This window comes from Lipophrys pholis, assembly GCF_963383615.2.
Source record: "Lipophrys pholis genome assembly, chromosome: 1".
Lineage (NCBI taxonomy): Eukaryota > Metazoa > Chordata > Actinopteri > Blenniiformes > Blenniidae > Lipophrys > Lipophrys pholis.
The window spans coordinates 4,203,239-4,230,732 of record NC_137635.1 but is presented as its reverse complement, the minus strand read 5'-3'; the positions used below and the strand labels follow the sequence as shown (position 1 = coordinate 4,230,732).

Below are 27,494 nucleotides of genomic sequence, written 5' to 3'. Positions count from 1 at the left end.
GCGCTGAGCTGCGTTGCACTGCTGCCACACGAGCGCAGCTGAGGCGCGCGCACAGGCGGAAAACCCAATGGGTCAATCTCAGCGAGTTTACTCGGACTGTGTCTGCAGCCGGTGTTCATGGACGGAGTGATCTCCCGCTGCGACACACACACAATTTGAGAGTTTTTCTTTTCTTTTTTAAATTGCTCTTTCACGACTGAATCAGACAGAAAAAAGAAAGAATCGCAGAAAGACGCAGCGATGACAGCCGCTTTTATTCTACTTATTGGAAGATACTGAGAAACGCATCCTCCTGCCTTGCATCCGATCGCTGACCTCCTCTCCTCTCGGGAAAGATGCGAAGGGGACTCAGGATGAAGTCCGTTTTTATAGCTGTGTTACTTGGATTGGTGAGTAACTTCTTTCATAATCAACTGTTGTATATGTTGGACATAAAACTTTATTTGGACATCTTTTGTCAACACGCCCCAGTGAAGAGGAGATTAATATGGGATTAAATAGAAAGTCTTTCGACAGAAGTTTTACTTCTTTTTCAAAAGTAAATTCAACTTTAGTGTTTAAATTGTTTTGCATCCTCGAGTCAACTTTCTTCAGTTTCCTCTAAAATATATTAAATCTCAAAAGTAATACTCATTGTCCCTGCACCTGTCTGGGTTTCCAGTCCTGGCGCGACAATATAAAGCAGAGCGGATGTATGCAGCAGTCATTCAGGTTGATACTCTATAGCTCCAGTTGCTGGATCTGTAGTTCCACCCTTCTCAGTTACATGTGGCCCTGCAGACAGCAGGACAATAACAGTGTTGCAGTGGTCTCCAAGAGCAGCACCACTAAGGACTGCGTTAAAGGAGGATGGGTTTGGTCAAAGTTTGCCTTAAAACCACTATTCTATTGTCACTGAGTCCAGTCCGTGATTATTATGTGCGCTTTAGGAAAAGATGTGCAAGAGATTTTATGTCAGACACTACTTTGTTTTAGAGCTTAACGACCAAGATTACATTACAATTTGCAGATAAAACTTTTAAGTGTTTCCAAACGGCCTTAAAAGACACAATTCACACATATTAGAAGGTGAAACATGGAAGCACAGACAAGGTCGGCATCGCAGTACGAGGCATAACTCTCGGAAGTTACCGTTTATAATCAGTCTGATTTATCTTGGATTTGCCTCGAGGCCACACAGGAATCTCTCTCTTTTTTTTTTTTTTGAAGCGTGTTGTATCTGACAGGACATGGCCAGTCGGTGCTGTGGGCCTGCCAAGGTCCTGGACCTGGTTTTGGAACAGGCTGCATCACTGGTACATGACAGCTGCTCCCTCTGATGGGTATGCATCCTCTGCTGGCTCAGCACATACAATATTGATAGAGCCTCAGCCTCAGCCCCTTCCCCTCCCCACTCCTCATCCATGCGTCGCTCTCCTCTCCTCCGTCTCCTCCGTCTCCTCCGTCTCCTCCGTCTCATCATCTCACAGGCCGTAATGATTCAGCAGTGTTTGGGAAGACATTTGGCGTAATGTTGTTTCCACTTGTGAGCTGGATCCACGACTGTAATGAGGTCCGGCTCATTGGAAGGCTGGTTTAGTGGAAATCTAATGCTTTAACAAGCGCTGACAGCTGAGGTCCGGAGGTTAAGTGCCCCCAACTGAAAATTGACGGAGGCATTAGTAAGATTGGCCGGAGCACTAAAGTAAAGTTGTGCGTCCAGATCCTTCTGCACATAACATTTCTACGCGCCGCTCAGAAGTGCGAGCGACCGTCTTGCCTCTCGCTTTTTGCTTCGGGGAGAGACTGCCTGACACAAGTCGAAGAGTGCAACCTTCAAATTCCCATCTTAAAAGAGAGAAGAAGAAAAAAAAAAAAATCAAAAGACATGTGGAAGTCGAGCTCCAACTTGCTGCTTGTTGCACATCTTCATTTTTTCTGTTTCCACGAGCTGATTTCCCAAAATCACCTTCAAATTCAACAGATTGAATTGGTCGTTTTAGATTTTCTTTGGCAATAGTTCCAGGAGAAAAGATAACCAGCAGGACAAACTGGGAAAAGTGGAACAGGTCTGTCGTAATTTTATGTGTTGTGAGGGGTGTGGCTAATATATCGGAGAAAGGGGGGGGGGTCAGGAAATGGGATGAATATGTTGAAATATTTGGTCCTTTTCCAAATAAAGGCTTGCTGGGTGAGGGTAACTGCTGGATGTGAGGAAGACACCTGGTGAAGCATCTTAAATGTTTAACATCTCTGCTCAGGGAATGTGGTCCAACTCGTGTCCTAACGTATCCATGTACAACAAATGTGAAAAGCAAGTTTTTGGTGGGTATTGAGAGGGATTTCTGCAGGGGGCGGTACTTCCGTGGTGGCAATGGGGGAGCGTAATCTAGTTAGCCATGCTGTGTGCACCCTCCTCTATGGTCGCTGAATCTTCAAAATAAAATTCCTTCTTTGAAGATAATGGAAATGGGAAGTTTGGGACTTCACTTATGCCACTGACTGAAAGAAACGTAAACGTTTAGGACTCCGATGACCTGAACTGAGAAACGTTCAGTGGGAAAATGAAAAAGCATTTTAGACACTCTTCATAACAAATAATTAATACGTTTATTTCCACTTTGCCCTCCACCTTCTGGATCTGCTCCTGGAGTTCTGCTTTTTTTTTTTTTTTTTTTTTTTGCTGCAAAAGTCCCAAAACTTTCCAGAAAACCTAGAGTTAAAAAAGCGAAACGTTTACATCAGGTTTAATGATCTCAATAAGTCAGAGGTTTCATCACAAAGCTGCAGACACATTCATAAAAGTAGGCAGAGCGGAGAATCTAATGTCACAGGCTGGAAGGTGAATGAGCCATGACACCATCAGCGGCAAGAGAGAGAGTATGTTTTGCATGTGTGCATGCACAAGAAGACACACACACACACACACACACACACACACACACACACACACACACACACACACACACATAGACATTACCCACCAGCTGACTCAGAGACGCCTGCGGGGAAACTTGATGTTTTGTAGAGCTCCTCTCACTTGTCGGCAGCATTCCTCACACACCTGAAGCCTGACGATTTATGTTGAGCGTACCTGCTTCAAACAAGCGCAGCCGTCACTCCACCCACATGTGTGCACACATCCTCAAACTGTTTTGTTTGTTTGTTTGTTTTTAAACGTATGACTCATTCTCACTAGGAATCAGTCAAACAATAATCGCCTCTTTAAAAATAATAATTGAAGATGTGATGAAAATCCCACAGCAGGAAGAAAAGCTAAGATATGGTTTTGTTTTGACCTCTGATCTTTGGCTTATCTATCAACCAGCGAGAGGCCATCAGAGGAACATCCTCACTTCATAAATGATAGCCAAAACTCTCGTATATCTGGAGACACTGACGTGGCGGGCCTCTGTGTCAGGGGGGAAGTGGCTGCTTTTATCAAGGTTTGCTTTGGAGATCAAGGTGCGAAGAAGATAAAAAACAGACCTGTTGTGAGAGAGGATAGATGTAGCATGATATACGTTTGAGGCCACATCCACACCAGGCAAAACGATCTTTTTTCTCCCCGAGGTTCTCAAAGACAAATTCCATCCACACCTCACTATAAACGCGGCTCAACACGAGGCGTCAGGGCATGTAGTACACATGCCAGGCCTTTAGGGGCGCTGTGACACACCAAACAAACCAAAAACGCAGAAGAAGACAGAGCACATCGAAATTTAGAAGTAGACTTTTGCTCATAAACCTCAACGTCATCTTTTTTCCACAGATGATCATCTTTGCCGCCCACACCCCGGGGTGTTGGACGGCACGAGCCGGGGTTTTAGAATTTACCCACTGTAGGACCCGTCTTCAAAAAATGAAAACGTTTTCACGTTTCTAAGGCGTTTACACGAACCTGGGTATCTAAAAAAACTGTGATATTTCTCTGCGTTTGGGCCGCGTATTGACACATAAATGCAGCTATGAGTCACCACAAACGATGATTTCTGAAAACTCCGGCCACAGTGGAGATCTGGATAAAATCTGTGTCTCTGTTTGCATCTAAAGGCCGGTAGGCGGATATTTACATCACAATTCGTGACGTCCTGTTTTTTTTTCCAGGATTCTGATTGGCTTCATGGTTCTTGCTACACTGCCCCCTACAGGTTTGGCATGGTCATAGCAGCTCTGAGCCAGCTGTATATGTGGGTCAGTGTAAATGAAGATTTTTAAATTTTTTAATTTTTTTAAACGTACAGAGAGAAATATCCATTTAAAAAAAAAAAAAAAATGGGTACATGTAAACGTGGCTTAAAACACCACCTCTCTGGATGATAGGCCAAAAACAGCTCGTTTAGGTTGACCGGCTTGCTCGTGTGGACGGCCCCTGACAGGCTTCACATGAAAAACGCAGACACGTCCCTGCTCAGGCATGAGTGTGCAAGTGGGTGCGCATTCACATGCATTTATGCATGAGGGGAGGCAGGACCAGACGTCTCTACCTGTCGACGGTTCAGATGAAGCGCTCAACAGGTTACAGTGTAAAGAATGCAGAGAAGACTGGCTCTGATTCTGTTATATTTCATTAATCTGGCTAACAAATACTACAAAAGGTACTTTTACACATTCAAAGTTGAGTTGTTTTTTTTTTTTTAAGTGTGATGCTATAAAAGCATATTGACCTCGTGTTGTGGGTCTAATTTGTTTGAATTTTGTAAAACTGGAGACAATTTATCAGTCTGGAGACTGTCTCATTTCAAAATAAGCCAGATAAGGAAACGCTATCCTATAGTTTTAGAAAAGCAAATACAGCTTCTGAGGAAAAAAAAAACTACAGAAAACTGACAATTTTGTGAAGCTTTGCATTAATCTTTTAACAACGTTTCTGATTTATATTTCTGCAGCCTTGCGGGGTTGTGACCCTCTGAGGCGGAGAATCACTGGCTTAGTTACAGTATATGAAATAAATCTAAGGCATGGTGAGAAAACAAAACATTTCTCTTCTTTATATTTTCCTTGTGATGTAATGACTGCTATCCCGCCATTAAAACACTGAAAAATGACTTGAAATAACACCATAAAATAATTAAGTTTCATATGAAACATGATTTATTTGAATTATTATTATTATTTCTTTTTTTGTATCCTTGAATTCATGTTTTCTTGCTTTAAACCCGTCGACCTACAGGTCGGTGCTCTGGCCAATAAGGAGACGTGTTACTCGGAACGGTACACGTCCAGCGGAGAATGCTGCAGGCAGTGTCCACCCGGCGAGGGCGTCGTCAAACCGTGTGGAGTCACGCAGACCGTCTGCGCTCCGTGTCTCGACAGTGAGTACCAGGAAGAACATCTGTCTGAATGTCACGCTTACTTATGATGGCACACACACACACACACACACACACACACACACACACACACACACACACACACACACTGGTGCAGCTGGAGATTCAGTGCCTTGCTCAAGGACACTTCAACAAGAGGCGAGATGGGGGATTAAACCCATGAAATGACAGACAGGCTGCTCTATCGACTGAAACATGCATTTCTATAATATCAGTTTGTGTAACATCTCTTCATTCGTTTAGCATCACAAAAGTATTCGCATTCCAAAGTAAAACATATGTCAGTTCTTTGTGTTAAAAATATCCATCATATATTATAAACGAAGTGGCTGGGGGGGGGGTGTTGCAGCTCGGAATCTGCTCTGCTGGTAATGTTGCCTGCTTCACGTTTCGCCTCGTCATCACCAGTTCACCCAGTCACCAGTTCATCACAGTGAAAGAATTCCGTTTCTCCCTCACTCGCGATCGTGTTTCTGCAGTTTTCTGTCATAGATGAAATGCACTAATGGTTATAAATAGGTGTGTGTGTGTGTGTGTGTGTGTGTGTGTGTGTGTGTGTGTGTGTGTGTGTGTGTGTGTGTGTGTGTGTGTGTGTGTGTGTCTTCGTGCGTAACTGTCGCACCCTTTTAGATGGAAATGAGTCATTATGCTGGGACTCCCACATTCAAACAAACTAAAGGACTCATGAACCTGGAGTTAAATATTTGTTGAGACTAGCCAGTAAATGTCAATTGAAAAATAAATACTTATGTAAAGCTCAGATTAATCTTGATTATGTCTGATTTATTTTTTTTTTTTCACAATAAATCTGGTGGCTGTTCATCCAAGTGAATGTGTCTTTGGACCAAACCACACAGGAGCACTGAAGGTGAATCAAGACTCATTAAAATCATTAAAAACATTTTGTGTGGTGACGATCTCACTGTTGAACTTCTCACTGGATAAAAGTTCCAAGATTGAGAGGATTGCTTCGACGTGTTACGGCATTTTATTGAATAAAACTTTGATATTTCTGTGCCAGTTGTACATGTTCTTCATCCGGGTACTCTGATTAACACCCATAGTAAAAACAAAAACATGTATTTGAAGCTGGCTATAAAATTGCCCGTAGGGGTAAATGTTTGTGAATGGGTGTCTCTGCGTCTATGATGCGTCCAGGGTGTATCCTGCATCCAACCATTGCAGAAGCTGAATGGATGGAGAAAAGCCACTGGACTGAATGCAGACAGTCCCCAAATTTCACACACGTTTATTTGTAAGGCTTAAGTGTTTTAAATGTTGGATGAAAGTCCGACCTTGAGCGAAACGTTAGTGTGATTTATGCACTGGTAAAATAAATCTCAGTTTGTTTGATCAAATCCATCAACAGAGCTCTTTATGAGTTTGGATCAGCTTGAATGTGGGAAGTTCTAGTAAACTTTAAAAAAAAAAAAAAAAAAAAAAAAAAGTCTCCGACTCAGCGCTTTACTTGAAAAGTGGTGAAATGTGGCGTGTTGAAATGGGGCCGGCGCGTGAGTCTTGAGGAGTCTGCCGATTTTTGCCTTCATGTGAAGCCTTTGACTGATTTAGCAGCATGTTTGGAAGTAAACTGGATGCCAGACATAACTCTTCTCCAACACGCCTGCCCTTGTGTTGGCCTTTACCATGTAGGGAGCGCGGCTGCATCGGAGTGCGAGTCTTTATGAGGACATTGAGGTTGGGAAGACACAAGAACAGGACCGGCTCCAAATGTTGCTGCAGGAAGGGGGGGGGGGCGGCAAAACATTATTGTGGGGATATTCAGTCCCACAGTTAAGTTGTAATGTGGCTGCGATCAGGATTTCAAGCTCCATAAATTCAAACAAAGCAAGTGACTAAAAGACTTTTTTTTTTTTCCAGGTTATTTATGGTCTGTTCGAGTGAAACACATGAACTTTAAATGGTTTTCATAACTCCATCATGTGAGGTGAAAAGGTCATGGCAAGCCTGCAGAAGTCAGGGCTGGTGTGCAGCCAGATCCTACGCTGTTCCCAGAGTTTCTTCCTGTGTGAATTCACTGACCGTGCTGCGTTCAAGCCAGGAAGTAGCCATAAGACTCCACGGCTCATTGAAGGAACGGCAAACCGTGAGCCAAAGGAGCTCCACCGGTTGCAAAACAATTCAGGCTTAAGGTCGTGAGAGAAGTCGGGCGGAATCAGTGTTATTTATTTGTAATTTGGCATCCTACACTTGTAAAAGTGTCGAAACCGAGGTCTTGAATTAGATCATTTATTGTTCGAAGGACTGTCATCATGAATTAGCCTCGGTGCAAAAACTCTCAAATTGATTTTTAATTCTATTTTTTATTGGACACCTCTGAGGTTTGTGCTTTCAGTTACACAACACGGAGGTTTCCAGGGGTGATAATTATCGGCGTCGCTGCGCCTGCTCTGCTCAGACATGAACAAACACACAGTCGAAAGCCTCTCAGACTTGACATGAGTCCAGACAGGCTCTGCGCTCACTCATGGACACGGAGAAATGCAAAGCAGCGAGCTCGCCATCAGATACGGTCATGATGAGCTTATACACTGATGAACAGAGTGATTAGAACTTAGAGGTGCCTCCAGCTTTGTTATCATCCGTTGGGTTTTCAGGAGTCATTAAACATGTATTGTTTGTTCCCCCCCCCCCCCTGAACAATCTCGCCTCTACTTCTATCCACCGTGTGTCTTTCCCCAGCGTTGTTTCAGGCATGTCCCCAGCAGTTGACAGCATGTTGCACTTACAGCCTGTCGTTTTCCAGACTTCGTTTCGTCCCGCCGGTTATCGGCAGTCCGAACGGCGTTAAGTGCTAAAGAGGAAAACAGCCAGCTGAAATGCACGGAGGAGTTTGGCTGGACGGACAGATAAGTGGAGATGAAACAGAGAGAGTACAGATGGAATAAAGGCGAAGCAAAACTTCTCAGCCGAGCAGCTAATGGTTCTCTCACACACACACACACACACACACACACACACACTGAGTGAAGAAAGTCAAAAGTCCCTTTATGGGAGCTGAAAACAAAGAGAAGGATTAAATGTTAGACCAGTAGTTTTATGACTGTTAGAATATGATATACCAATTCAGGAGATGACCATCCATGCCCCCCCCCCCCCCCCTTCGTCTCTTGTCCCTTGCCCCCTCCCCCCCCCCCCTCCATGCTGCAGGCTAGTGTTATTAATGTATTGACTTGCATTATTGATGCATGGCATTATGATAATGGCTCTGAGAGCACTTGTGGGGAGGGGGAGAGGGGGGAGGGTGTTGCAGGACATAATGGGGTGGGTGTGTGGATGGGTGGGGTTGGGGGTAACCGGGACAGCAGTTGACTTCCGCGGACATAATTAAGCAAAAAAAATAACAATCCAAAGCGCCCACATTCGACACCGTCGGTTCGAGGCAGAAGTGCACATCCAGATTCATGTGGCTCTCAAATGACACAGTCACTGCTTTCTTTCTTTCCTCCTCTCCTATCTCTCCTCATCGCCACTTTAATCTCTGCATCATCAGGGCGGTCAACATGGTTGGTGGGCCAGTGACGCTAACCAAAGAACTCGATATGCGAGCTGCAGAGGGTCTGCATGGAGACTGCAGGCCCACAGCTTCCCGTCTTTGAGGACATCACATGCCACTTAGTTTTAATTAAATGAAAATAAAAGCCGAAAACTAACACTATCGCAACAATCTTGATGATTCCTAGATAGTTGAATTATTCCCTTAAAAGCCAAAATATCCTCAGTATTATTTGGGTACAAGGTTCTCAGTTGTGACTGTTTGTAGATTGTAAAGATGATTTATTTGATATTTTCAAATTCTAGACTATTGGCATTATTGAATAAAAATAGCAAAGGTTATATGTGTAAATATCCTGCAGACATCTTGCTGGTTTCAGATAATTGTGACAGACATTCTTCAGTATTCTTTGTGGTCAGACAGACTAAACACAAAACAATCAGTAGACTAATCTATAAAGAAAGCAGCACCAGTTTATTTTTCTTTACGTAATCTGTTACCCAACACGCTCTGTGGTCGGTATTTAATCAAATTTAAATTGTCTGCAACCAACAGTTGTTTTATAGTTGATTAGGCTGTAGATCCCATGAAAGCCATGAGTTCTGCTCATTTCTACGCAATATGAATATATCGCTCAATAAAAAGCAGTGTGTTACATGGTTTTAGGATAGATATTAGTCCTGCTTTGCATCAGACAAGCTCATAATCCTCTGTGTTGTATTCAATAATGACTGAAACTTCATCACAGTAATGATTAGGAAAAGTATAAATAAAAGCAAAGCAGCTGTATTACATGCAGCACTCTGATGTTCATGTAATTTATTACACATTGAATTGTTTAAATCTACCATAGATTATTATTTTTGAAATGTCCCATAACTGTTAATCCAGTCGTACAGCAATAGCAAGATTTGCTTATTTCTTAATACTCCACATATAACCAATATCTGCTTAAATCAGGCTAAACATAAGAAGTTTCCTACAATACTGGACCAATAAATGCAGCCAGAGGCTAAAACTGTAAAATATTTTTTAGAGTTTGCATGAAATGTCTCTCTCTCGCTCTCTCTCTGCTCCTACAAATGGGTCTGTTGCATAATTTAGTATGTTTCCCAGTTCTCTATCCAGCCGAAATACAATTCCATAAAACATGCAATATTGATTGCGTCCTTTGCAGATATATATATATATATATATATAAAATCTTGAAGGTATGCAAACAAATTTACGACGCATACGTGATATGAGAACGCTGAAGAAAAGAAAAAGAACATTCTTTTTGTGTTTCTCTTTTCTTGTTCCAATTGACCTCTGTGCAGCAGTGAAAATGAACTTTAGAATAAATTCCAGTGGTAGTTTTCTTTTCTCTTTTAATGGAAGAAAGGGTTAACTTTTGAAAATTTAGTAAATGGACTTTGTGATCAGTCACATTCACCCTTTCACACAGGTTTACACGGTTTGGATCAATAATGGGTCCAGTGTCTTTGCCCAAACCTCATAGATACCTAATGATTTAAAATGTTTTCAAAGTATAATGCAGAAAACTCAGTTATATAACATAAAGATACTGCTTTATAAACAGAAACACGTTTATTTATTGTGCTTGAAACAATCCTGTTTACCTTAATGTACCTTTAAAAATCTCTCCAATTGAAAATTTGTGGAAAGAAATTCTAAATTTAACAAGTTCACTGTAATATGAGATGAATGGTGCATTCTGCATCCTGTTTTTCCAGACTTGGACAGTAAATAAAGACTGAATTCGATCACCTTAAATGCTCCTCCTTTCATGTTTCACAGGTTGAAAACATTTGCAAAAGAAAAAAAAAAAAAGAGTTAACAATCCATTCCTTATTTTTTTTTTTTTTCCTTTAGGTGAAACCTTCTCAGAAAACTTCAGTCACACAGAGAAATGTCAGCCGTGCACACAGTGTACGGGCCTACTCCGCATGGAGACGCCCTGCACGGACGCCAACGACGCCACGTGCGTGTGCAACTACGGCTACTACCTGAACGACTTGTCGCAGCGGTGCGAACCCTGCACCCGGTGTCCCGAGGGCCAGGGCATGCTGCTCAGCTGCGAGCAGCAGCACGACACCATCTGCGAGGAATGCACCGGAGACACCTACTCGGACCAGGAAAGCTCCCGGGAACCGTGCATCCCCTGCACCACCTGCGACGACGAGGAGGTGCTGCAGTCCTGCACGCCGGTCAGTGACACCGCCTGTCAAGGTAAGAATGGATGGCCTATTAAAGCCACTGCACTCAAGCCTTGCTCGTAAAGAAACAAACACGCAAACGTCACTACACGTGTCGTCGCTCTTCTCACGAGCCACATTGAGGGTTGCGTCTGACAGACACGCAGTAACTACACACTACCAGTTTGACGTGTTTGACTTCATGAATATACTAGAATATCATTTCCAGATCAGGATTTTGGCTGCGTGTATTTATTTATTGGTCTGTACGTATGTCTGTATTTGACCAACTTTTCACAAAAACTACTCACCCGAATTGCATGAAATTTTCAGGGATGATTTATCATCATCATTCATCAATTTATCAGAGTATCTTCGTAAATGAAGCTCGAAGAACTCCCAGCTGATGATATCGTTTCTTATCTGCGGTTGATCTTTCTGTCACACAATGCCTGCTATTTGATTCCAAGGATGTGAAGTTAAAGGAAAATTACCTTTATTGCACTTTTGCTGAGTGTTAAAAGCATCAAGACTACATTTGAAGCTACAACTGGTAAATGTTTTTGCTATAAAGTTTTAAAACATCCCTCATGCATCAGATTGCATTCATCAATTTTATTCGGTGGATTACCCGGAGCACCGGCAGACTTCAGTTTTGTCATGTTCAAGTGCGACCGTGTTGAACTGGACCTCAAAAGATCAGGTCGATAAGTTCATATTGTTGAATGCAGACGGGGAAAGTCGAACTATTCCATCCAGAGGAGAAGCAATCCTTTTGTAACAAGACAAATTTATCTTTCCGCTGTTTAATAAACGGCTGTTGGATGACCTTATCAAAACACTGGGCAAGTTTACCATGAACCCCTGTGCTGGGTAAAGTTGAGTGATGGGGTGAACTGCCAAGGGTCAAGATCTACTGAATGAAGGCAGTGTGAATGCGAATTAACTGTCCAGCGACTGAGTGGACAGTGAGTCGTAGTGGACGTTCGCTCTTGACAGCCAAACAGTCGGATGGTCTCAGTGCAACACTGCGGACACTGTGGGCCCGTCGACCCAAATGCCACCGTCCAAGTCTGTCTTCATTGTCTCCACCGGCTCATCCCATTCGAACACACAAAGACCACACTCTTTCTGGTTTGCAGGGTTTAGGAGGAGGTCACGCCTCTGAACAGGGTTCTGATTTTCTTTTATATCATTGCACCCTGTGGGTATCACACTCCAAATCAAGAATTCCTTCGGACTGCAGTCACCACCCATTCCGATGATCTGATGCCTCGCAGATCAAAATCAATGCTTTTGTGAGATGACAATACAAGGAGCCTGTTGATCAGTCTGTTTGGGGCAGCGGCTTGAAGGAGGTTGTTATCACAGAGCCGGGCTCCGGCTAAAGGGAGGCCTTTGTGGCTTCGCTCAGGATCCGGTTTAGCCTTCGAGGGCCTTTGGTTTGAGCTCATGAGGTTCCTCGGAGGAGCGAGCGCTCAGTGGAACAGAGAAACTAATGTAGAGTGTGCTTTATTTATGTCTCGGTCTACTTGTTTTAAAAGTCACTTCAATATTTTCTCTGTCTCGACAACAAATGTCCTCAGTATCTATAATCACATTGCTCGTTTATCAACACAACGGAAAACTACCTAATAAAAAAATACCCGTTTTTGATCATCTCAGGCAAAATAAAATAACTTATATAAGGCAGAGCTGTCGCTTAGGGTAGAGCAAAGACATAAAGCTTTATGTAACTTTCTAAATATAACTAGTTTTTACATTAATATATCAACATCTGTGGCTTGTCACAAAACCTCTCACAAGGAAACGTTTCTCCAACGTTTAAAACAAATGATCTGATCCTCTTGAACGGAAGGGAAGAGGCCAAAATTAGCCCGATTTATAGTATAATATAGGAAGTAGATGTTTGCTCATGAAGAATCTGAGAGCCTTTTCTAGGTCTGGACGCTTTGAGCGTCTGGCTTTTTTATTGTGCTTCCACTCACATTAAAACAATTATTTTAGCCCTGTTGTACAGCGTGAAGCCATCAGCGGTATGTTTTTGCTGTATAAACACGTCACGTGGGCTAATGCAACATGCAGGGGTAATGAATTGAGTGGCGTCTATTTCAGCTTTTAAAGAAACTGGAACAAATATACCACAGGCGGAGAAGATTATTTGATTACCAAAAGTGGTCGCAACATGTGTCAGTGTTGGGTTTTTTTTTCTAGTAAGTGCCCCTTATGCTGTTCAAGACATCCTCCATTGAGGATGACGCTTGAAGGGTGCTTGATTCAGCTCGTGGTCTGAGAGGGGGAGTGTCCGGCAGGGATGATTCATCCGAGATCCAAGATACAAGGAGCCAGAACTCCAATATAAAACATCCTCGAGATAAGTAACAAAATACACATCATGATGAATGTGAATTTGCAGTGATTCCAGGCATGATGATTTACAGCCCACCGTGTAAGGCCTCTGTTGGCGTACGCTGTTCTTCACTCTAACCCAATCATGCGCCTTTTATTCCTTAATGTAATCTTTTTACCGAGGCGCACGCGTTATCAGTGCTCACAAATCTGTAGCGCTGCCAGACGTCCATATCCATTAATGCTGTGGAGTTGGGCGACACGGGCCTTCGGGCTAAACGCAGGCAGGAAGGTGGAGGGACGGAGGGGAGCACGGAGGGCCACTGCCCATGAAAAGACAAGTCGTAACTCGAGACACTGGAGACGTAATTTAACCAGAGGTGGAAGTAACCGACATGATAATACTGCAGGTTTATCTGTAACGATGAAACTGGATTCACCGCTTTACTTATTTTGAAAATAGTCACGCAGTGAATTCCCGTCCTGATCCAGCTCCTAATGTGGACACAGGCTCAGCCGAAGTGTGCGCTGGAAATCAAATTTCCTCCGTCTCCACTAAAAGGATCAGTGCTGTGTTTTAAGTCTTAAAAGAGGAGGAAAAAAAAAATGATGATAAACAAAGCTAATACCGACCAGATTTATTCAGCGGACTTGAAGGTTTGAAGGCAAGATGCTTATCTAAAGACGTGCGATATGACTTCCCCGCTTTTGCAGTGCAGCGAGCAGGGTCAGAGGTCGGAGGTCACGGAAGGCTTGTAGGAAGATCGTGCAGTTTGAGAGCCCCTTGGGGATGTGCACTGGGAAACATGGTTTAATCCCCTTGATCCTCTCCAAGGGTCACAGCAACGCCGAGGCAGGAGAGCTTCATTAAAGCCAGTGGATATTATTAACCCGCTTGTCAAAGTCACATTTGCCGCATCGTCACACGACCGCAAAAAAAAACAAACAAAGACATTTTGTACATGTAAGTGTTTAGCAGTTCACAATGAGGTCACGCCTATTTTTTATTTTTCTTTCTGTCGTAAATTTCTACCTTAGACCTTAGACTTAGTTACACTGCGCAAGATGCGACATGTTTACAAGCTTTTAACTCAAACCACAAACTTCTACTGGCAATGATCAGTGTATTTTTCTGTCACGGGAGCCTTGCACACCCAGGCTTCTTTCTTTCTTTTGGCACTTAAGTTACTAATCCAGGCGGTTTTTATTTGTCACGACAGGTTAGCAGAGAATCTTCCCTGAATAAAGGGTTGCCACGGTGATGATAATCATCCCAGTACGCGAGACAATGGTTTCATTTGCACAGGGACGCTTGTGGAGTGTGTATTGAGTAAGCAACATGACACATTATGTGGCTGAGAGGTTTGGGTAATTACAGACGAAGCCTAGGAACACATCATCGCAAGATGCATTCACAGTGAGACCTTGCTCGCCGCGCAAACGCACTGCAGCCAAGATTAAAACTGAATGAGTGCTTGAGGTTGACAAAGCGCTCGCTTACTTTTCTTATCAGCTCTTTCCTGAAAGTGCTCGAGGCTGTTGGGGAACCGTTTCTCTCCATGACCTTGAGCTTCCTTCAACTTGTACCGAAAAGCTCACATGTGGACCGACCTCATCCGCAACCCGGGGTTCCTGCTCGACGGCAGCGTGGTCAGCAACCTGCCGTTTCAAAGCTCATATGCAGCCGGCCTGTTAATGCAGATACACGCACAAAACCAAAGCTCTAAGGATTACTTCAATATGACTCACAAAACACACCAACGCAGAGGGGGAGTTTCTGCCAGCTGAAAGCCACTTGTGTGCACTTTAGTAGGAGTAAGAGTTGCCCGACTCATTATTATTATTATTGAGAAAATGATGATTACATAAATACGCAGAATTGAGAAAATCTGGTGAGTCATTTCCCAGAATGGTTGATGAATAGTAGTGATCCATTTACAGGTATTTAAACATGCACCTGAAAAGTAATGCCTGAAATAAGTCGATTATTAAAATGGTTTGCTTTTGATGAGTTGCCATTTTCTGTTTATAAAAGGCTTATCAGTATTAACTGCTCTCCCTCCACCTTACACCTCGGGAGCAGCAGCAGAGGCGAGCTCTGCTCTCACACCTTTTTCGCCTTTAGATGCTCTTATCACTGGCAAGTGTTAGATTATAGATTTTATTTAGTTTTTTTGGAGTCATAGCCGTCTGAAACTGAGACGGGGTATTCATGCAACAGATCCCAAGAGTCCGACCCCCTTTGTGAAAATAGACGCAAATGCATATGGAGAGATCGTTGGAGGGAGCGCAAGGGTTCAAGTTCATTTGGTAGCAGCATTAATAGGTGAGTAGGAGGAGGAATCTGTTTCCTTCCTGTGTTTGTTTGACCTCGACGATTGACAGGCTGCCCTCCACAAATCACAAAGCTCCAGCAGTTAACCAGTAACTCCGGCTCAGTGGCAGTGAAAGAAAGGTGGCATCCTGTACACTTGGTGCGACTTCTGCTACTTTGAGCATTTTATGAGGTTTTCCCTGGAATACTGCAGATGTCCAGAAGAGTTGGGATGACCTGAGAACAGGTACAACAAAGAAAAAAAAAGAAAATCCTATAAAAATAAGTTGTGGTTCCGCTGAATTTGCACCTTCTTTTCAAATTCCTCTTTGACACAAACGTTCTCAGACAAATAAAATAAAAAATAAAATAAAGTAAATTAATCTTTTGAGCTATAAAATATTTTTGCACAATCTGGAACAAACAATTTATATCAAATAGTCACAAAGGAAAAAGTGGAAAATGTGGTGGGTTTTTTTCTCTCTCCGACAGAATCCTGTGTGTCACGTTAGTAAATCAGCTCTCACATGTGTGTGTGTGCACAATATGTAATTTCTGCATATTTTCATAGCTTCAGTAGCTCACACCCTCGGTCTATGCATACATGTTCAGCCTGCAGTAAAACTCAAAGTTTGACAGTACAGTTATAGTTGCAAAGTTATAATTGGGTAAATCTCTCTGCGTGGGCGGCGCTCGGTCGATGGTAACCACCGTTTGACAGACAGAGAAAAGAGTTTAAGACGCATGGGGGGGAAATGAAAGGGCGAGATGCCATCGACATTCCTGATTTCCTGCATCCAAAGCACATCCACATCAGTAGCAGTGATGAATCTCCAATGCCGGCCTACCAATGCCAACAATTCACAGCCTTTGTGTTGCACAGTCACACATTGTGTGGCCATAACTCGGTCCCCTCACATCTTCTGAGCTGCAGCTCCACTGCGTCAGGCTGTATGGCCACAGATGACCTTCTCTCCTTAACCCTCGTGCTCCCGGCGCCACACAGTATGAGCATTGTACCGACGGAGGATGTTTTAAAGTCGAGTGTGTCTCTTTCTGCGCTGCTGAACAAGAATCAACCGCTTGTGGGAATGACTCTGTCTCCTGAAGTCGCCCGCCAGCCGTCAGGAATCTGCCCTCCACACAACGGCGAGACATTCTGGAGGTGATTTGGCGTGAGTGAACGCCTCCGATGGCAAGGGTGACCAAAACACTCGTGCCGTCTTTCACTGCCAGATGCCCTGCTTGTGGAGTCAAGGTTGTGTCCTCGTGGGGATTCATGGCACGAGTTCGGGGAGTTGTGAGTTTGCCATGGAGCCAAGGCTCTTTATCTGCTTCCCGGGTGGCATGATTTGAATGAATGAAGAATTTTGGTGGATGAAACTAAAAGAAAATGATAGATCTGATCATTTGGGAAATATGCAAAGCTTAACTCCTAGTGGTAATAAAGCATGTAAGAACTAGTCTTCTTCTTTGTTAATATTTGTGCCTCTATAGAATGTGGGGCCACAGTTCCAGCCATGAGAGCAGAACACAGAGGGGCGAACGGAGAGCCACAGAAATAAAGAGCGACGGGGGGAAAGCAGAGAGCGAGCAGATGCTGAGAATGTGGCCTGGTCGATAAACGCGATGGAGTTACTCCTCTGAGCTCTCAGGTTTCTCTGGTTGACCTCTACGAGTGCTGATCACATTCTGCCGCAGAACACACACACACACACACACACACACACACACACACACACACACACACACACACACACACACACACACACACACACACACACACACACACACACACACACACACACACACACACACACACACACACACACACACACACACACACACACACACACACACACACACACACACACACACACACCCTCTGCAACAGGGATTCAGGGGTGCGTTTCATGCACATGCGTAGGAAAATTAGAAGGCGCATGTGACTTAAGATGCTCAAGGAGAAAGTTAGAAAGTGAGGTGAGATATACCTAAACATCAATCCATCACGTCACGTCGACGGTTGACGTCAGTCCTTGTAGTTGTGACAATATTGCAAACAAGATATTAACAGTGCGCTCGAGTGCTAAAGGCATCCGAGGTGCAGGGATTGCCAGCGGTCGCAGCCATGATTTTAATCACGTCTTCTCAAACAACGAGCCCCTCCTTTTTTCTCTGCGCCTCAATCCAAAAGTCAGCCTTTTAAGTACACAGTCTTGTAACTGCAGCAACACCTGTTTGGAGGAGTCTGCAACGGGCCGGAATGACAAGTTCAACTCAGGTGTGGCTGCGGCGGACTCACCTCACACATAGTGCAATTACTCACCGACTTTGAACACAAGCGAGCCGCAGCCTTCCCCTGAAAACACTCGTGCAAAAGCACAGAGCAGCAAGTTTCTCTCTGTATAATTACTCACCTGAGGCTTGTAAACATACGTGTGCCTGGATTTCCTGTCACTGGCTAATCGCTGCAAGCCAAGGGGGAAAATTCCAGTTATTTGACTAACGACCAGATAATGCAACGATAAGTAATAAATGTTTTGTCGACGAGAGCCGCTGTTATTTTCACAGCTTCACACCCTTCAAACTTTAACGCCACATGTGACCAGTTAAAAAGGTTTTAAACAGCAAACGTGGACCCAGCAGCACCTGGTTACCATTGTTTGGGTTGTTATTTTGTTAAGACCGATGATGTGGCAGTTAAAGTCTAATTCCCATTTGCATGTAAAATTGAATCTAATTATTAATCCGTCGATTGGAAATGTGTTTAGCCCGGGATTGAGAAATAATTGCTTCTTCATGGCAATGACAACATGAATCCTCATGAAATATTGATGAACAGCACAAGACTAGTTTACATTGATTAACTAGAGTTTATGAAGTACATTCATCTTAAAGAAAAAGTGTTTGCGTACCTTCATCCGTGGGAGAAATGATTCAAAATCGTTATCGATCTCTTCCACAATTCTTCCAAACCAACTATTTTATGCAGTAAATAAATAAATTAACCAATTGTTTAACTAAATTGTGAAATATGTGTTTTTTGAGCAACAGGTGATTTTAATATATAAACAATGCATGTAACATTCCTATTACTTATTTGCTTGTCAGTGGGTGTCCTACAAAGGGTTAAAAGTTAGAATTTTCCTTACACTAAAATTGCTGACTCAGTTTATTACAGTTTTGCGTTTAAACTCATTCATCTCTCATTTTGCTTTATTATTTCTTTTCTTTTTTTTTTTTTTTTTTACAAGTACCTCAGCTGTGGGTAGAGTAGAGGGGGGGGATGTGTTGCTGTGCCGATCATTAAGACGTCTCAGCGCAGCGCTCCAATGACCACTGAGCTCTCTGCACAAAGCAGCTGAGCTCAGCAGGACAGGGTCACGCCTCCCTGAAGCCAGACCGTCCTCCTGGAAGGCTGAGCCGGCGGTTCGGCCGAGGCACTCTGGGTCTCGCTCTAATCGCTGATCATAGAGGAAGGAAGGGGGGGGGGGGGGAGAGAGACAGTGAAAAGTATAATGGATGGACTGGACGTATGATTTACAAATGGAAAGTGTAATAAGACATAAACAGATACGTTAGCTGGCAACGATTGCGGCTGTTTATTCCTGCCGGTGAGGATTGAGGGGAGGTGAAAGGGGGAAAAAATAGAAGAAACGTCAACAATTCGATTGTATTTGTGATCGGGGGGGAAAAAATTTAACTGGAAGGAGCAACAAAATGTGTCGCCAGAGGTAAAATGGGGATTGAAGGATGAAGAGAAAAGATGGGGGAGGGGGGGGGGGGGGGTATGCATCTGCACTGGACAAAGACGATCTCTGTCAATGGCGGGTGTCTGATTTCGTGTGTGTGTGTGTGTGTGTTACAGAGTCCAAGATAGCTCGGTAGAAGCAGACACGCTCAGGCGATGACGGTCAGCGTAGTTTTTCTGTGTGTATTTGTCTATTAAGTATTGAGGAACGCAGGAAGCGACTTGATCCGTTGAAGTGATTCATCTGAGGCCCGTTTGTCTTTCGTTTCTCAGGAAACTACTTTCGCTGATGAACATATTGGTTGAGAAGATAATCCACCAGCTTAGCAGTGCACGTCTGCAACACGACAGAACAAAAATAAAGGCACACAAAACAACTCACCACCAGTTTGGTTAACGAAAGAAGTGATCAGCTGCCGGCTCAATAAACCCCTGATATCATGCATCTGGCTGACGGCCTGTGTACTCGTCAAAACTTTAACCTATACGCCATTTCTAATATCTGGAAAATTCAAAAACTGAGCCAAGAAATTGTGTTTGTGCCTGAATATTAGTCACTCAGTACCAACTCTCTCCATGCACAGGTTTTTTTTTGGGACATTTCTAGAACGATGAACTCAAACTAAATCCAGTTCATCTCCTTGTGAAATGGTAAGGACACCAGCTGACATCAAGTGCAAAGATTTCCACAGTTTTATCAGACTAAAGAGGTCTTATACTGACTTATAAATCCCGGCCTTCTTACATTTCCATGTCTTTGATGTTGCAGAGCATGCACATTCAAAGGTTTTATAGCAAAAACCGTGTTTAGTAGCCGACGTCGCTGTGAGCCTCCAGCCGCAGGAATGGAAAATGCAGTTGTGAGTGGCAGCTGATGTTGCCTGAGGTGTAAATGCCTGAGGCATTGCCCGTGCCAGATCTGTGTTATACTTACTCTAAAACTCACCAAGATCTTTAAATAGACTCAGAAGTGTGCAGCACCGCCACTAAATTCACCTCCTGAATCTGTCTTTAACACTAAATAACAGGAGGCGGCACATGTAGGCGAGAGAAGGCGTGATGACTGGAAATGTGGTTTTAACTCAGCGTGCGGCTCACTCAACTGAGCGGAAGGCGTGTTTTGGACCAATAAGGCAATAAAATGTCAAACCTTCTTGTGACACACTTTCATTTATTTAATTTGATATTCCCGGCTGGACGACGCGTTTCATGGTCATGTGTCTTTGACAGGTTAATTACGAAGAATGACTGACAGGATTTTCAGTGAAGATGTATTTCCACAAAGTACTTATTACACCAGAAAGAAAATTCCTTCAGCTAACACCCCCCCCCCCCCCCCACATCCATCTAAATGCATCTAAAATGTTTTCGCCTCATTAGTGAAAAATGGCCGCTTTGCACTCAGCAGCTCTCCCGAGGTATTTAGAGGCTTTAGGAGCCAACGGGGTGATTTCCTGTCGATGATGTGGGTAACTGTAAGTAAGTGACAGGCGCGGATAGGTTTCCACATCCGCGGTGGGGAGCGAACATGTCTGCTAATGCTCAGGCCTGCTCTTATGTTCACTGACGGCCCCCGTGGGGAGGACGCCAAGTGACCGAGTGGTGTGTGACAAAGGATTGAAAAGGCACAGAAAGAGCCACGCTTTATACTGGATGGAGGACGGGAGGTGTTAATGCACTTTTACAGCATTTATTTTTTATAGTTTTAATTGTGGCTCTGAAAATCATTTGTACATAAACATTTTGTGTACATTTTTATTTTTATTCTATTTGCATACCACACAGATGTTCAAAAATCCATTATAACCTCGGCTAAAAACAGCTCAATAATCTAAAACAGCCAGAATAGCTGAAATAAACCAACAAAATAGATGAAATAGCTAAAACTACTCAAATAACAATAATCAGAAAACTTTAAATGCAGTAAAAATTGTGAAATGAAACTGATTTAAATTGCCGGAACAATTCTTCTGAAGAAAAAAAAGGAAATAAGTAAAGGAAATAAAGAAAAAAGATTGGGAAAATTGCCAGTATAGCTAAAACTGCTGTCATGAGGAAACACACAGCCACTATAAATATTAAATAACTAAAATGCTAAAATAACCAAAATGTTCTAAAATAGCTAAAGCATGAAAATCTATAAAGAAAAAGAGGAAAAATCTCTAAAAATGTTATAAAATACATCTAAACTTGTGATACTTACGACCGTAATTTTTGGATTGTTTAAATATGTTTTTTTCTTCATTTTGGAGAATTTACATGTTTTGCGGCTCCAGACAAATAATATTTGGCTGAAAATTGCCAAAAATATAATTTAAAAAAAATCTTTTTTGGGGACAGATCAGAATTAATTGAGTCATTATAGAGTTTGCTCATGATGTCTACATTATGTAAGAGTTAAGCCAACTACTAGTATTTGTCTTTATCCAATGCAGTGGCCATTATTACCTGGAATCAGAAAAACCCTATAAATCCCGCCTCTATGCTCTGTTGTTCTTCTTCCCAGCTCCAACGTCTTCCTCATCCTACATTAGTTTCAGCATGCCCACTTACCTCGACTTCACGCCCGTCGACCCCCCGACTGAGGGCCTCATGGACAGCAGCAGCAGCAGCACCACCACCACCACCACCACCACCACCAACGGGGACTCCCAGGAGCGCCTCTACCAGGGCCTGAACAACAAGCTCATCCCCATCTACTGCTCCATTCTGGCGGCCGTCGTCGTCGGCCTCGTGGCTTTCATCATCTTCAAGAAGTAAGAAGACGATAAACGGGAAGTCCGAGGAGGTGTCGGGTTTCACACTGCTCCGGACTTGGTGTTTCAATCTTTCTGTCATTCTCAGTAAAAGATAGGCTTGAATGACCTTATCGGGGTGGCTGTTAATTCGGCAGGCCAACGGCAACCCGTTATCTATTTTTAATTTTATGCCTGCAGCAAATTCTAAAAATAGAATAGAAAATGGCCCACACATGAAACTTGCAATTGTGTGAACACTAAGAAAGTCTTAAGGGCGTTACTTTATGAAAAACAAAATGAGGTTCATCACGGGACCACGTTGATGCTCATGACCCAAAAAGGGAACTACTAAGGAAATGCAAGATAAATTTCAGATGTGGCCCTGCTGTTATCATATTTTAGATTCATTCAGTGTTGAAGAAAGTAATTACCTTTTGAAATCTACAACGAGGATAAAAATAGGTGTGGAAAAAGGGAATCCTGTTGTCTTAAAGTGGCTCAGCGAGCATTTTTTAAATCTTTACCCATAGTATTTTAGGTGTATATTCTTCATTTGAGTATTTGCAAAAAAAAAATTGAGTTTTACACTTTACATTTGGGCACAGATATTTATCAGTCTATTCTTAAAACTGACTCATTACTTAATTGTAATAGTTACATTACATCCAGGCAGGTTATTACCATTTTCTAATTAGAAAAACAAAAAAAAAAAACTTTACTCAAAACAAGTTGAATTGTGATCTGTGATATTGGTAATGACCAAAATGATGTATCCAGGCGGACGGTGTGAGAAGAAACATTTTGTTTAACTAAAGAGGATTATTCAGGATTTTTACCAAAATGTTTTCTTCTATTTAAAAATGATGAGCACTTCTCTCAACTCTGAACAAAAAGTTTCCTCAAAAAGCCAACATGAAAGAAGAAAGACAGATTTATCCACAGAACTATTATGTGACCAAAACTATTGGTTTAATACACACATTTTACAAATCCAGCAACAGACTGGACAAACATGAAGAAAAAAGAAAAAAAAAACTCCCGTTTCATATTTAATGAAATCATCTGCTGGGTGAGAGCATAACGTTGTCCTGTGGGCGACAATATGGCCCGTGTTGTGTTGCTTTTATACCCCTGCTAAATCTTGAATGTACAATATGTTCCCACCGTGTTCAGTAGTGTGACAAGTTCACACAATCAAACACTGTGTCGTCAAGACGGATCACAACGCAGGAAGCCCCCAAAAGCATCACCGTGCCGCGCTGATTAATAAGGGACTTTCCTTTTTAAACGTCTTTTTATTTTTATTTTTTTAAATGGTCATATTGATCGTCTAATGTTCTTTTAAGACCAGCGTCGGGGCTCTGCAGCATGGGCTGATCAGCTGTTCTGGGCAAACCACAATTCTCTTGTCAAGGATACACAACCACACCAGATTTATAAGGATGAGGATTAATCCCAAGAGAGCTATACAAGCTTTAAATCACTGCTCTCCTTAAGTGGGCCAAGTGTGCAGGGATGCTGAATACACATATCCAGGATGTCCAGTTCAACTTTAGTTTTTTTTTTTGGTCTTTAATTCATTCATTTCATACAACCACATACATTACCAATAATCCATTTCTGCTCATCGGTCCCCTCAAGTCACGCAAATTCCTCTCAAATGGCCAAAGAAGTGTCCATAGCGCCGCATTTGACTGAATTTACATTTTCTTTTTTGTCTCATCCGGTGACTTATTAATCAGGTGGAACAGCTGCAAGCAGAACAAGCAGGGCGCCAACAACTGCGCGGCCAACCAGAACCAGACGCCGTCACCCGAGGGGGAGAAGCTCCACAGCGACAGCGGCATTTCTGTGGACAGCCAGAGTCTGCAGGAGCAGCAGCAGGGCCAAACCCAGGCACAGACAGGTAACAAACACTATTACCTGCAGCATACATGCAATGCCAGCCCGTGTAAAAGCCCCACTTATCAGGAAAATACATGTAAGCATGTTTTAACGCCACAAGTGTTTATCTTGTGTTTGAATTCTTCTTGTAATGGGTTTTCTTGTGTGATGGATGAACCTGAATTCTGGGTTTAAGTGCGTGTGAATACACTGCAGGCTGCCCGTCCGTTCCAGAGGAAAGAAAAGAATTCCACCCCCAGGAAGGAGCTGTCTGGTGGCTTCATCAGCAGCGTCTCCACGCTGACCTTTCAAACTTACTGTAGCACATCAGCCAAGCAGGATTACAGCACTGACAGGGCCCACAATGTTTGTGTTTTTTGGCTGCATGCGCGACACTCCATTCACGCCCGGACAAACCAGTTTCTGAGAATTTAGGGCTTTTCAGACCACATGCCTGTCCCAATGACAGTAAAGGAAGAAAAACTTTGTACAAACAGGAGAACACTTCTGTTTCTACTCTCGGTATTTAAAGTGGAAAACTACCAGGACGTTTTGTTTTTTTGATCGACGTGAGAAGCTGCATCGGAGCCGAAGAAGCACTATTTTGCTTTGTTTTGTTTTACTAGTATATCATTACAAACGGTTTTTGTGTTCATTACAAAGAAAAAAGTGCCCACTTTGTTTTTAGAAGAGAATCTCATGAAGAGGGGTGCGAGTTGAACTCTCTTCTTGAAAAATGGGTAAATCTAAAACTGGCATTGATTCAGTCAAACAAGAATTTCAACTGGGAAGAAATAAATAAATAAAAAAAACTTCAAGAAGGATTGTAAAGCATGCTTTCAGATTAAGGAGCTTTAAGAATACGGCATGCGTGAGTGCTCAGGATACAACGATTCAGCCAAAACGTTAAAGGGATAATAAGCTTGAAACATAAAGCATATGTTCTTTTTTGGTGGTAGTTGTTTCAATACTGTGTGACATTTAAAAAGTAACCTTGAATATTTGATATTGGCCAAAAAGACTTCGATTTGTCTTTCATTTGATACAATTTTGGGTCTAAATTAAACCGTCGCAAACTGATATGGGTGTTTTTTTGCCATGGTGAGACTGCAGGAGAGTTCTAGATGTTAATCGTATCCCTCTGTATAGACTTAGATTTCACTTAAAGTGGTCATATGATGCAAATTCACTTCCTAAAGGTTTTCCAACAATAATAATCGTCCCCATACCTCGAATGATGCCCCAGAAGTAAAGAAAGTCTGTCCTCTCTCTCCCTGGCTTGTTTCAGTTTTTAAAAAGTGTGTTGCTCCAACCGGCCAATCAGAAATCAAACCCTATATAGTGTCGTCGGGGGTTTAGCCAATCACAATCAAGGTAGGCTCCTCCCTTTGACTCCTCCCACAATTAGGCAGCTCTGCTCTGGCACATGGCACCACGAGAGGACGTATTTTTTCCTCTTCCAAAGATGGGCATGTGTGGGTGGAGCCAGTCCAGCTCACACAGACACAGCAGATTCTGAATGCAGCTCCTATGAGCCAACATTCAAATGGATGGAAAATCAAGGAGAAGTTGGATTTGGGGCAATAAACTTAGAATACAATGCTTATGGACCAACGAGACCATGTGAAAGTGTTGAAAAGCTGGATAAGGGTTGGATAACATGACCCCTTTAAATATATTTGTTGATAACGAAGTAGCCAAATGTCTGCTGGTTCATATTGCACTGCCAACATACCCAACAATGTACCCGGAAAACATTCAGAGTATAACTGCCACAAAACTAATATCTGGGCGAGGAGCAGCACAAAACTTGAGAAAACATGAGATGGAATCAGCTAATGAAATTAAAAAAGAAAAAAAACGTGTCTTTTCTTTCTTGTGCAGTTGTGAACATGGATGAGGAGCCGTGTCTGCTGCTTCCTCTCCACACCAGAGAGAAAGTGGAGAAGCTGCTGTTCAGGGGCAACGAAGGCGACGACCGCGACCACATGCAGGACAGCGACTGGTGCAACCTGGCGGGGCTCCTCGGCTACGAGGAGGAGCGCATCGCCACCTTCAGGCAGGACGAGCATCCCGTCTGCGCGCTGCTCTCCGACTGGGCGAGCAAGGACTGCGCCAGCATCGAGACGCTGTGCACGGCGCTGCGCAAGATCAACCGCGACGACGTCGCCCAGAGCCTGGCGCTCAGTCCGAGCTCCGTGAAGCCAACCGCCACGTCTGTAGTGTGACTTTAAATGTGAAACTGTGAGCAAAACTGTTAACACCTGAACCTTAAGCTCCTCCTCCATGGCTGCAGTTACGCCACATGATTCAGGCGATGGTCACTTTTCCACGCGGCGCCACAAGTAGAGAGTCGCAGAGTCGGCGCGGTGAATTTTGACCGACAAATTAAAAACCAAGGCTTAGAAATGTCACAAATCCAAAAGCATTTCAGTGCAAGGTCAAACTAAACCCCTCATGGTCTTCACTCTCTGCGTCTATAATCATTCCACTATGAGCCAATATGTCTTTACTTCCTATTTCACATCCATATTTCTTCTTATCTTCTGACCTGATCGACTGTAGAAAGTCCTTCAGGTTGAGGATAGCTGTGGCCGCCTGCCTCCTTCATTCCTCCGACTTCATCCTGCTCATCTTCATTAGGTTTCCTCAAACATGCATTGAGGCTTAAATGTCATTTGTGTTGTGCTTGGTGAAACTGAGCAACCAAAGAGGAGCAAATGTTTTCAGTCGTGACATTATTTACATGCCATGATGAATGGCTCTTGTCTAGAACTGCTACTGCAAACCATACAACCTGAGGAAACCCCCAGCAAAAATCCCAAGGCTACATCCGAGTATTTGCTCTTGATTGAAATATTTAGGATTTATATCCTGGCACAAGCGACACGCAGGGTTTATCTCAACGTCGGCTCCATGTTTGGCGTTTCTCCTCCTACAACAAGTGATTTAAGTACAGCTTGCTCGACTTCACCCACTAGGTGGTCCGACGGCCCGGGGGTCGTTGACCGAGGCAACGTGACTCCGGTCTATGTGCTCAGGCCCGATCTGCATAACACAAGCGCTCGGAGTCCTCCACGCTGACCCAGAAACGGAGGAGGACATGGAGCGCGACACTCATGTTTCCCGCCGACAAACCGTGTATATTATATGTACATAGGCAGACAGCGCACACTCCAAATATAGCCATAGACACACTCGACGTACACCTGCAGTGTGTAGCCATGCATGCGTATGCTGTGCTGTACGAACACAGACGGAGCGATAACTGTATGCATTTACATTGTTTGTTGTAGAGAATCAAAACTTGCCACCTATGGTACGAAGCACTCTTTTGACGGGACCATGCACTGTTGATTATCATTGTAAGTAGCCAACCTTAAAGTGACTCTGTGTCTTATTTGTGTTAAACATTATATCATGTACATGGT

The 27,494-nt window shown here is 43.2% G+C and overlaps 1 protein-coding gene across 1 annotated transcript; it reads left to right on the top strand.

Annotated features, from left to right (window-relative positions):
* Positions 1-27,494, top strand: ngfrb (nerve growth factor receptor b). Its single transcript, XM_080485943.1, has 6 exons — positions 1-389; positions 5,153-5,294; positions 10,702-11,058; positions 21,948-22,197; positions 23,922-24,085; positions 25,948-27,494. The coding sequence occupies exons 1-6, from the start codon at positions 336-338 to the stop codon at positions 26,289-26,291; spliced, it is 1,311 nt and encodes a 436-aa protein (XP_080342069.1). The 5' UTR covers positions 1-335; the 3' UTR covers positions 26,292-27,494.

Bases quoted from the DNA above. Each gene is read 5' to 3' on its own strand.
- ngfrb (XM_080485943.1), top strand. From the start codon at position 336: ATGCGAAGGGGACTCAGGATGAAGTCCGTTTTTATAGCTGTGTTACTT. The intron at 390-5,152 runs GTGAGTAACTTC...GTCGACCTACAG, and splicing joins TAGCTGTGTTACTTGGATTG to GTCGGTGCTCTGGCCAATAA. The intron at 22,198-23,921 runs GTAAGAAGACGA...CTTATTAATCAG, and splicing joins GCTTTCATCATCTTCAAGAA to GTGGAACAGCTGCAAGCAGA.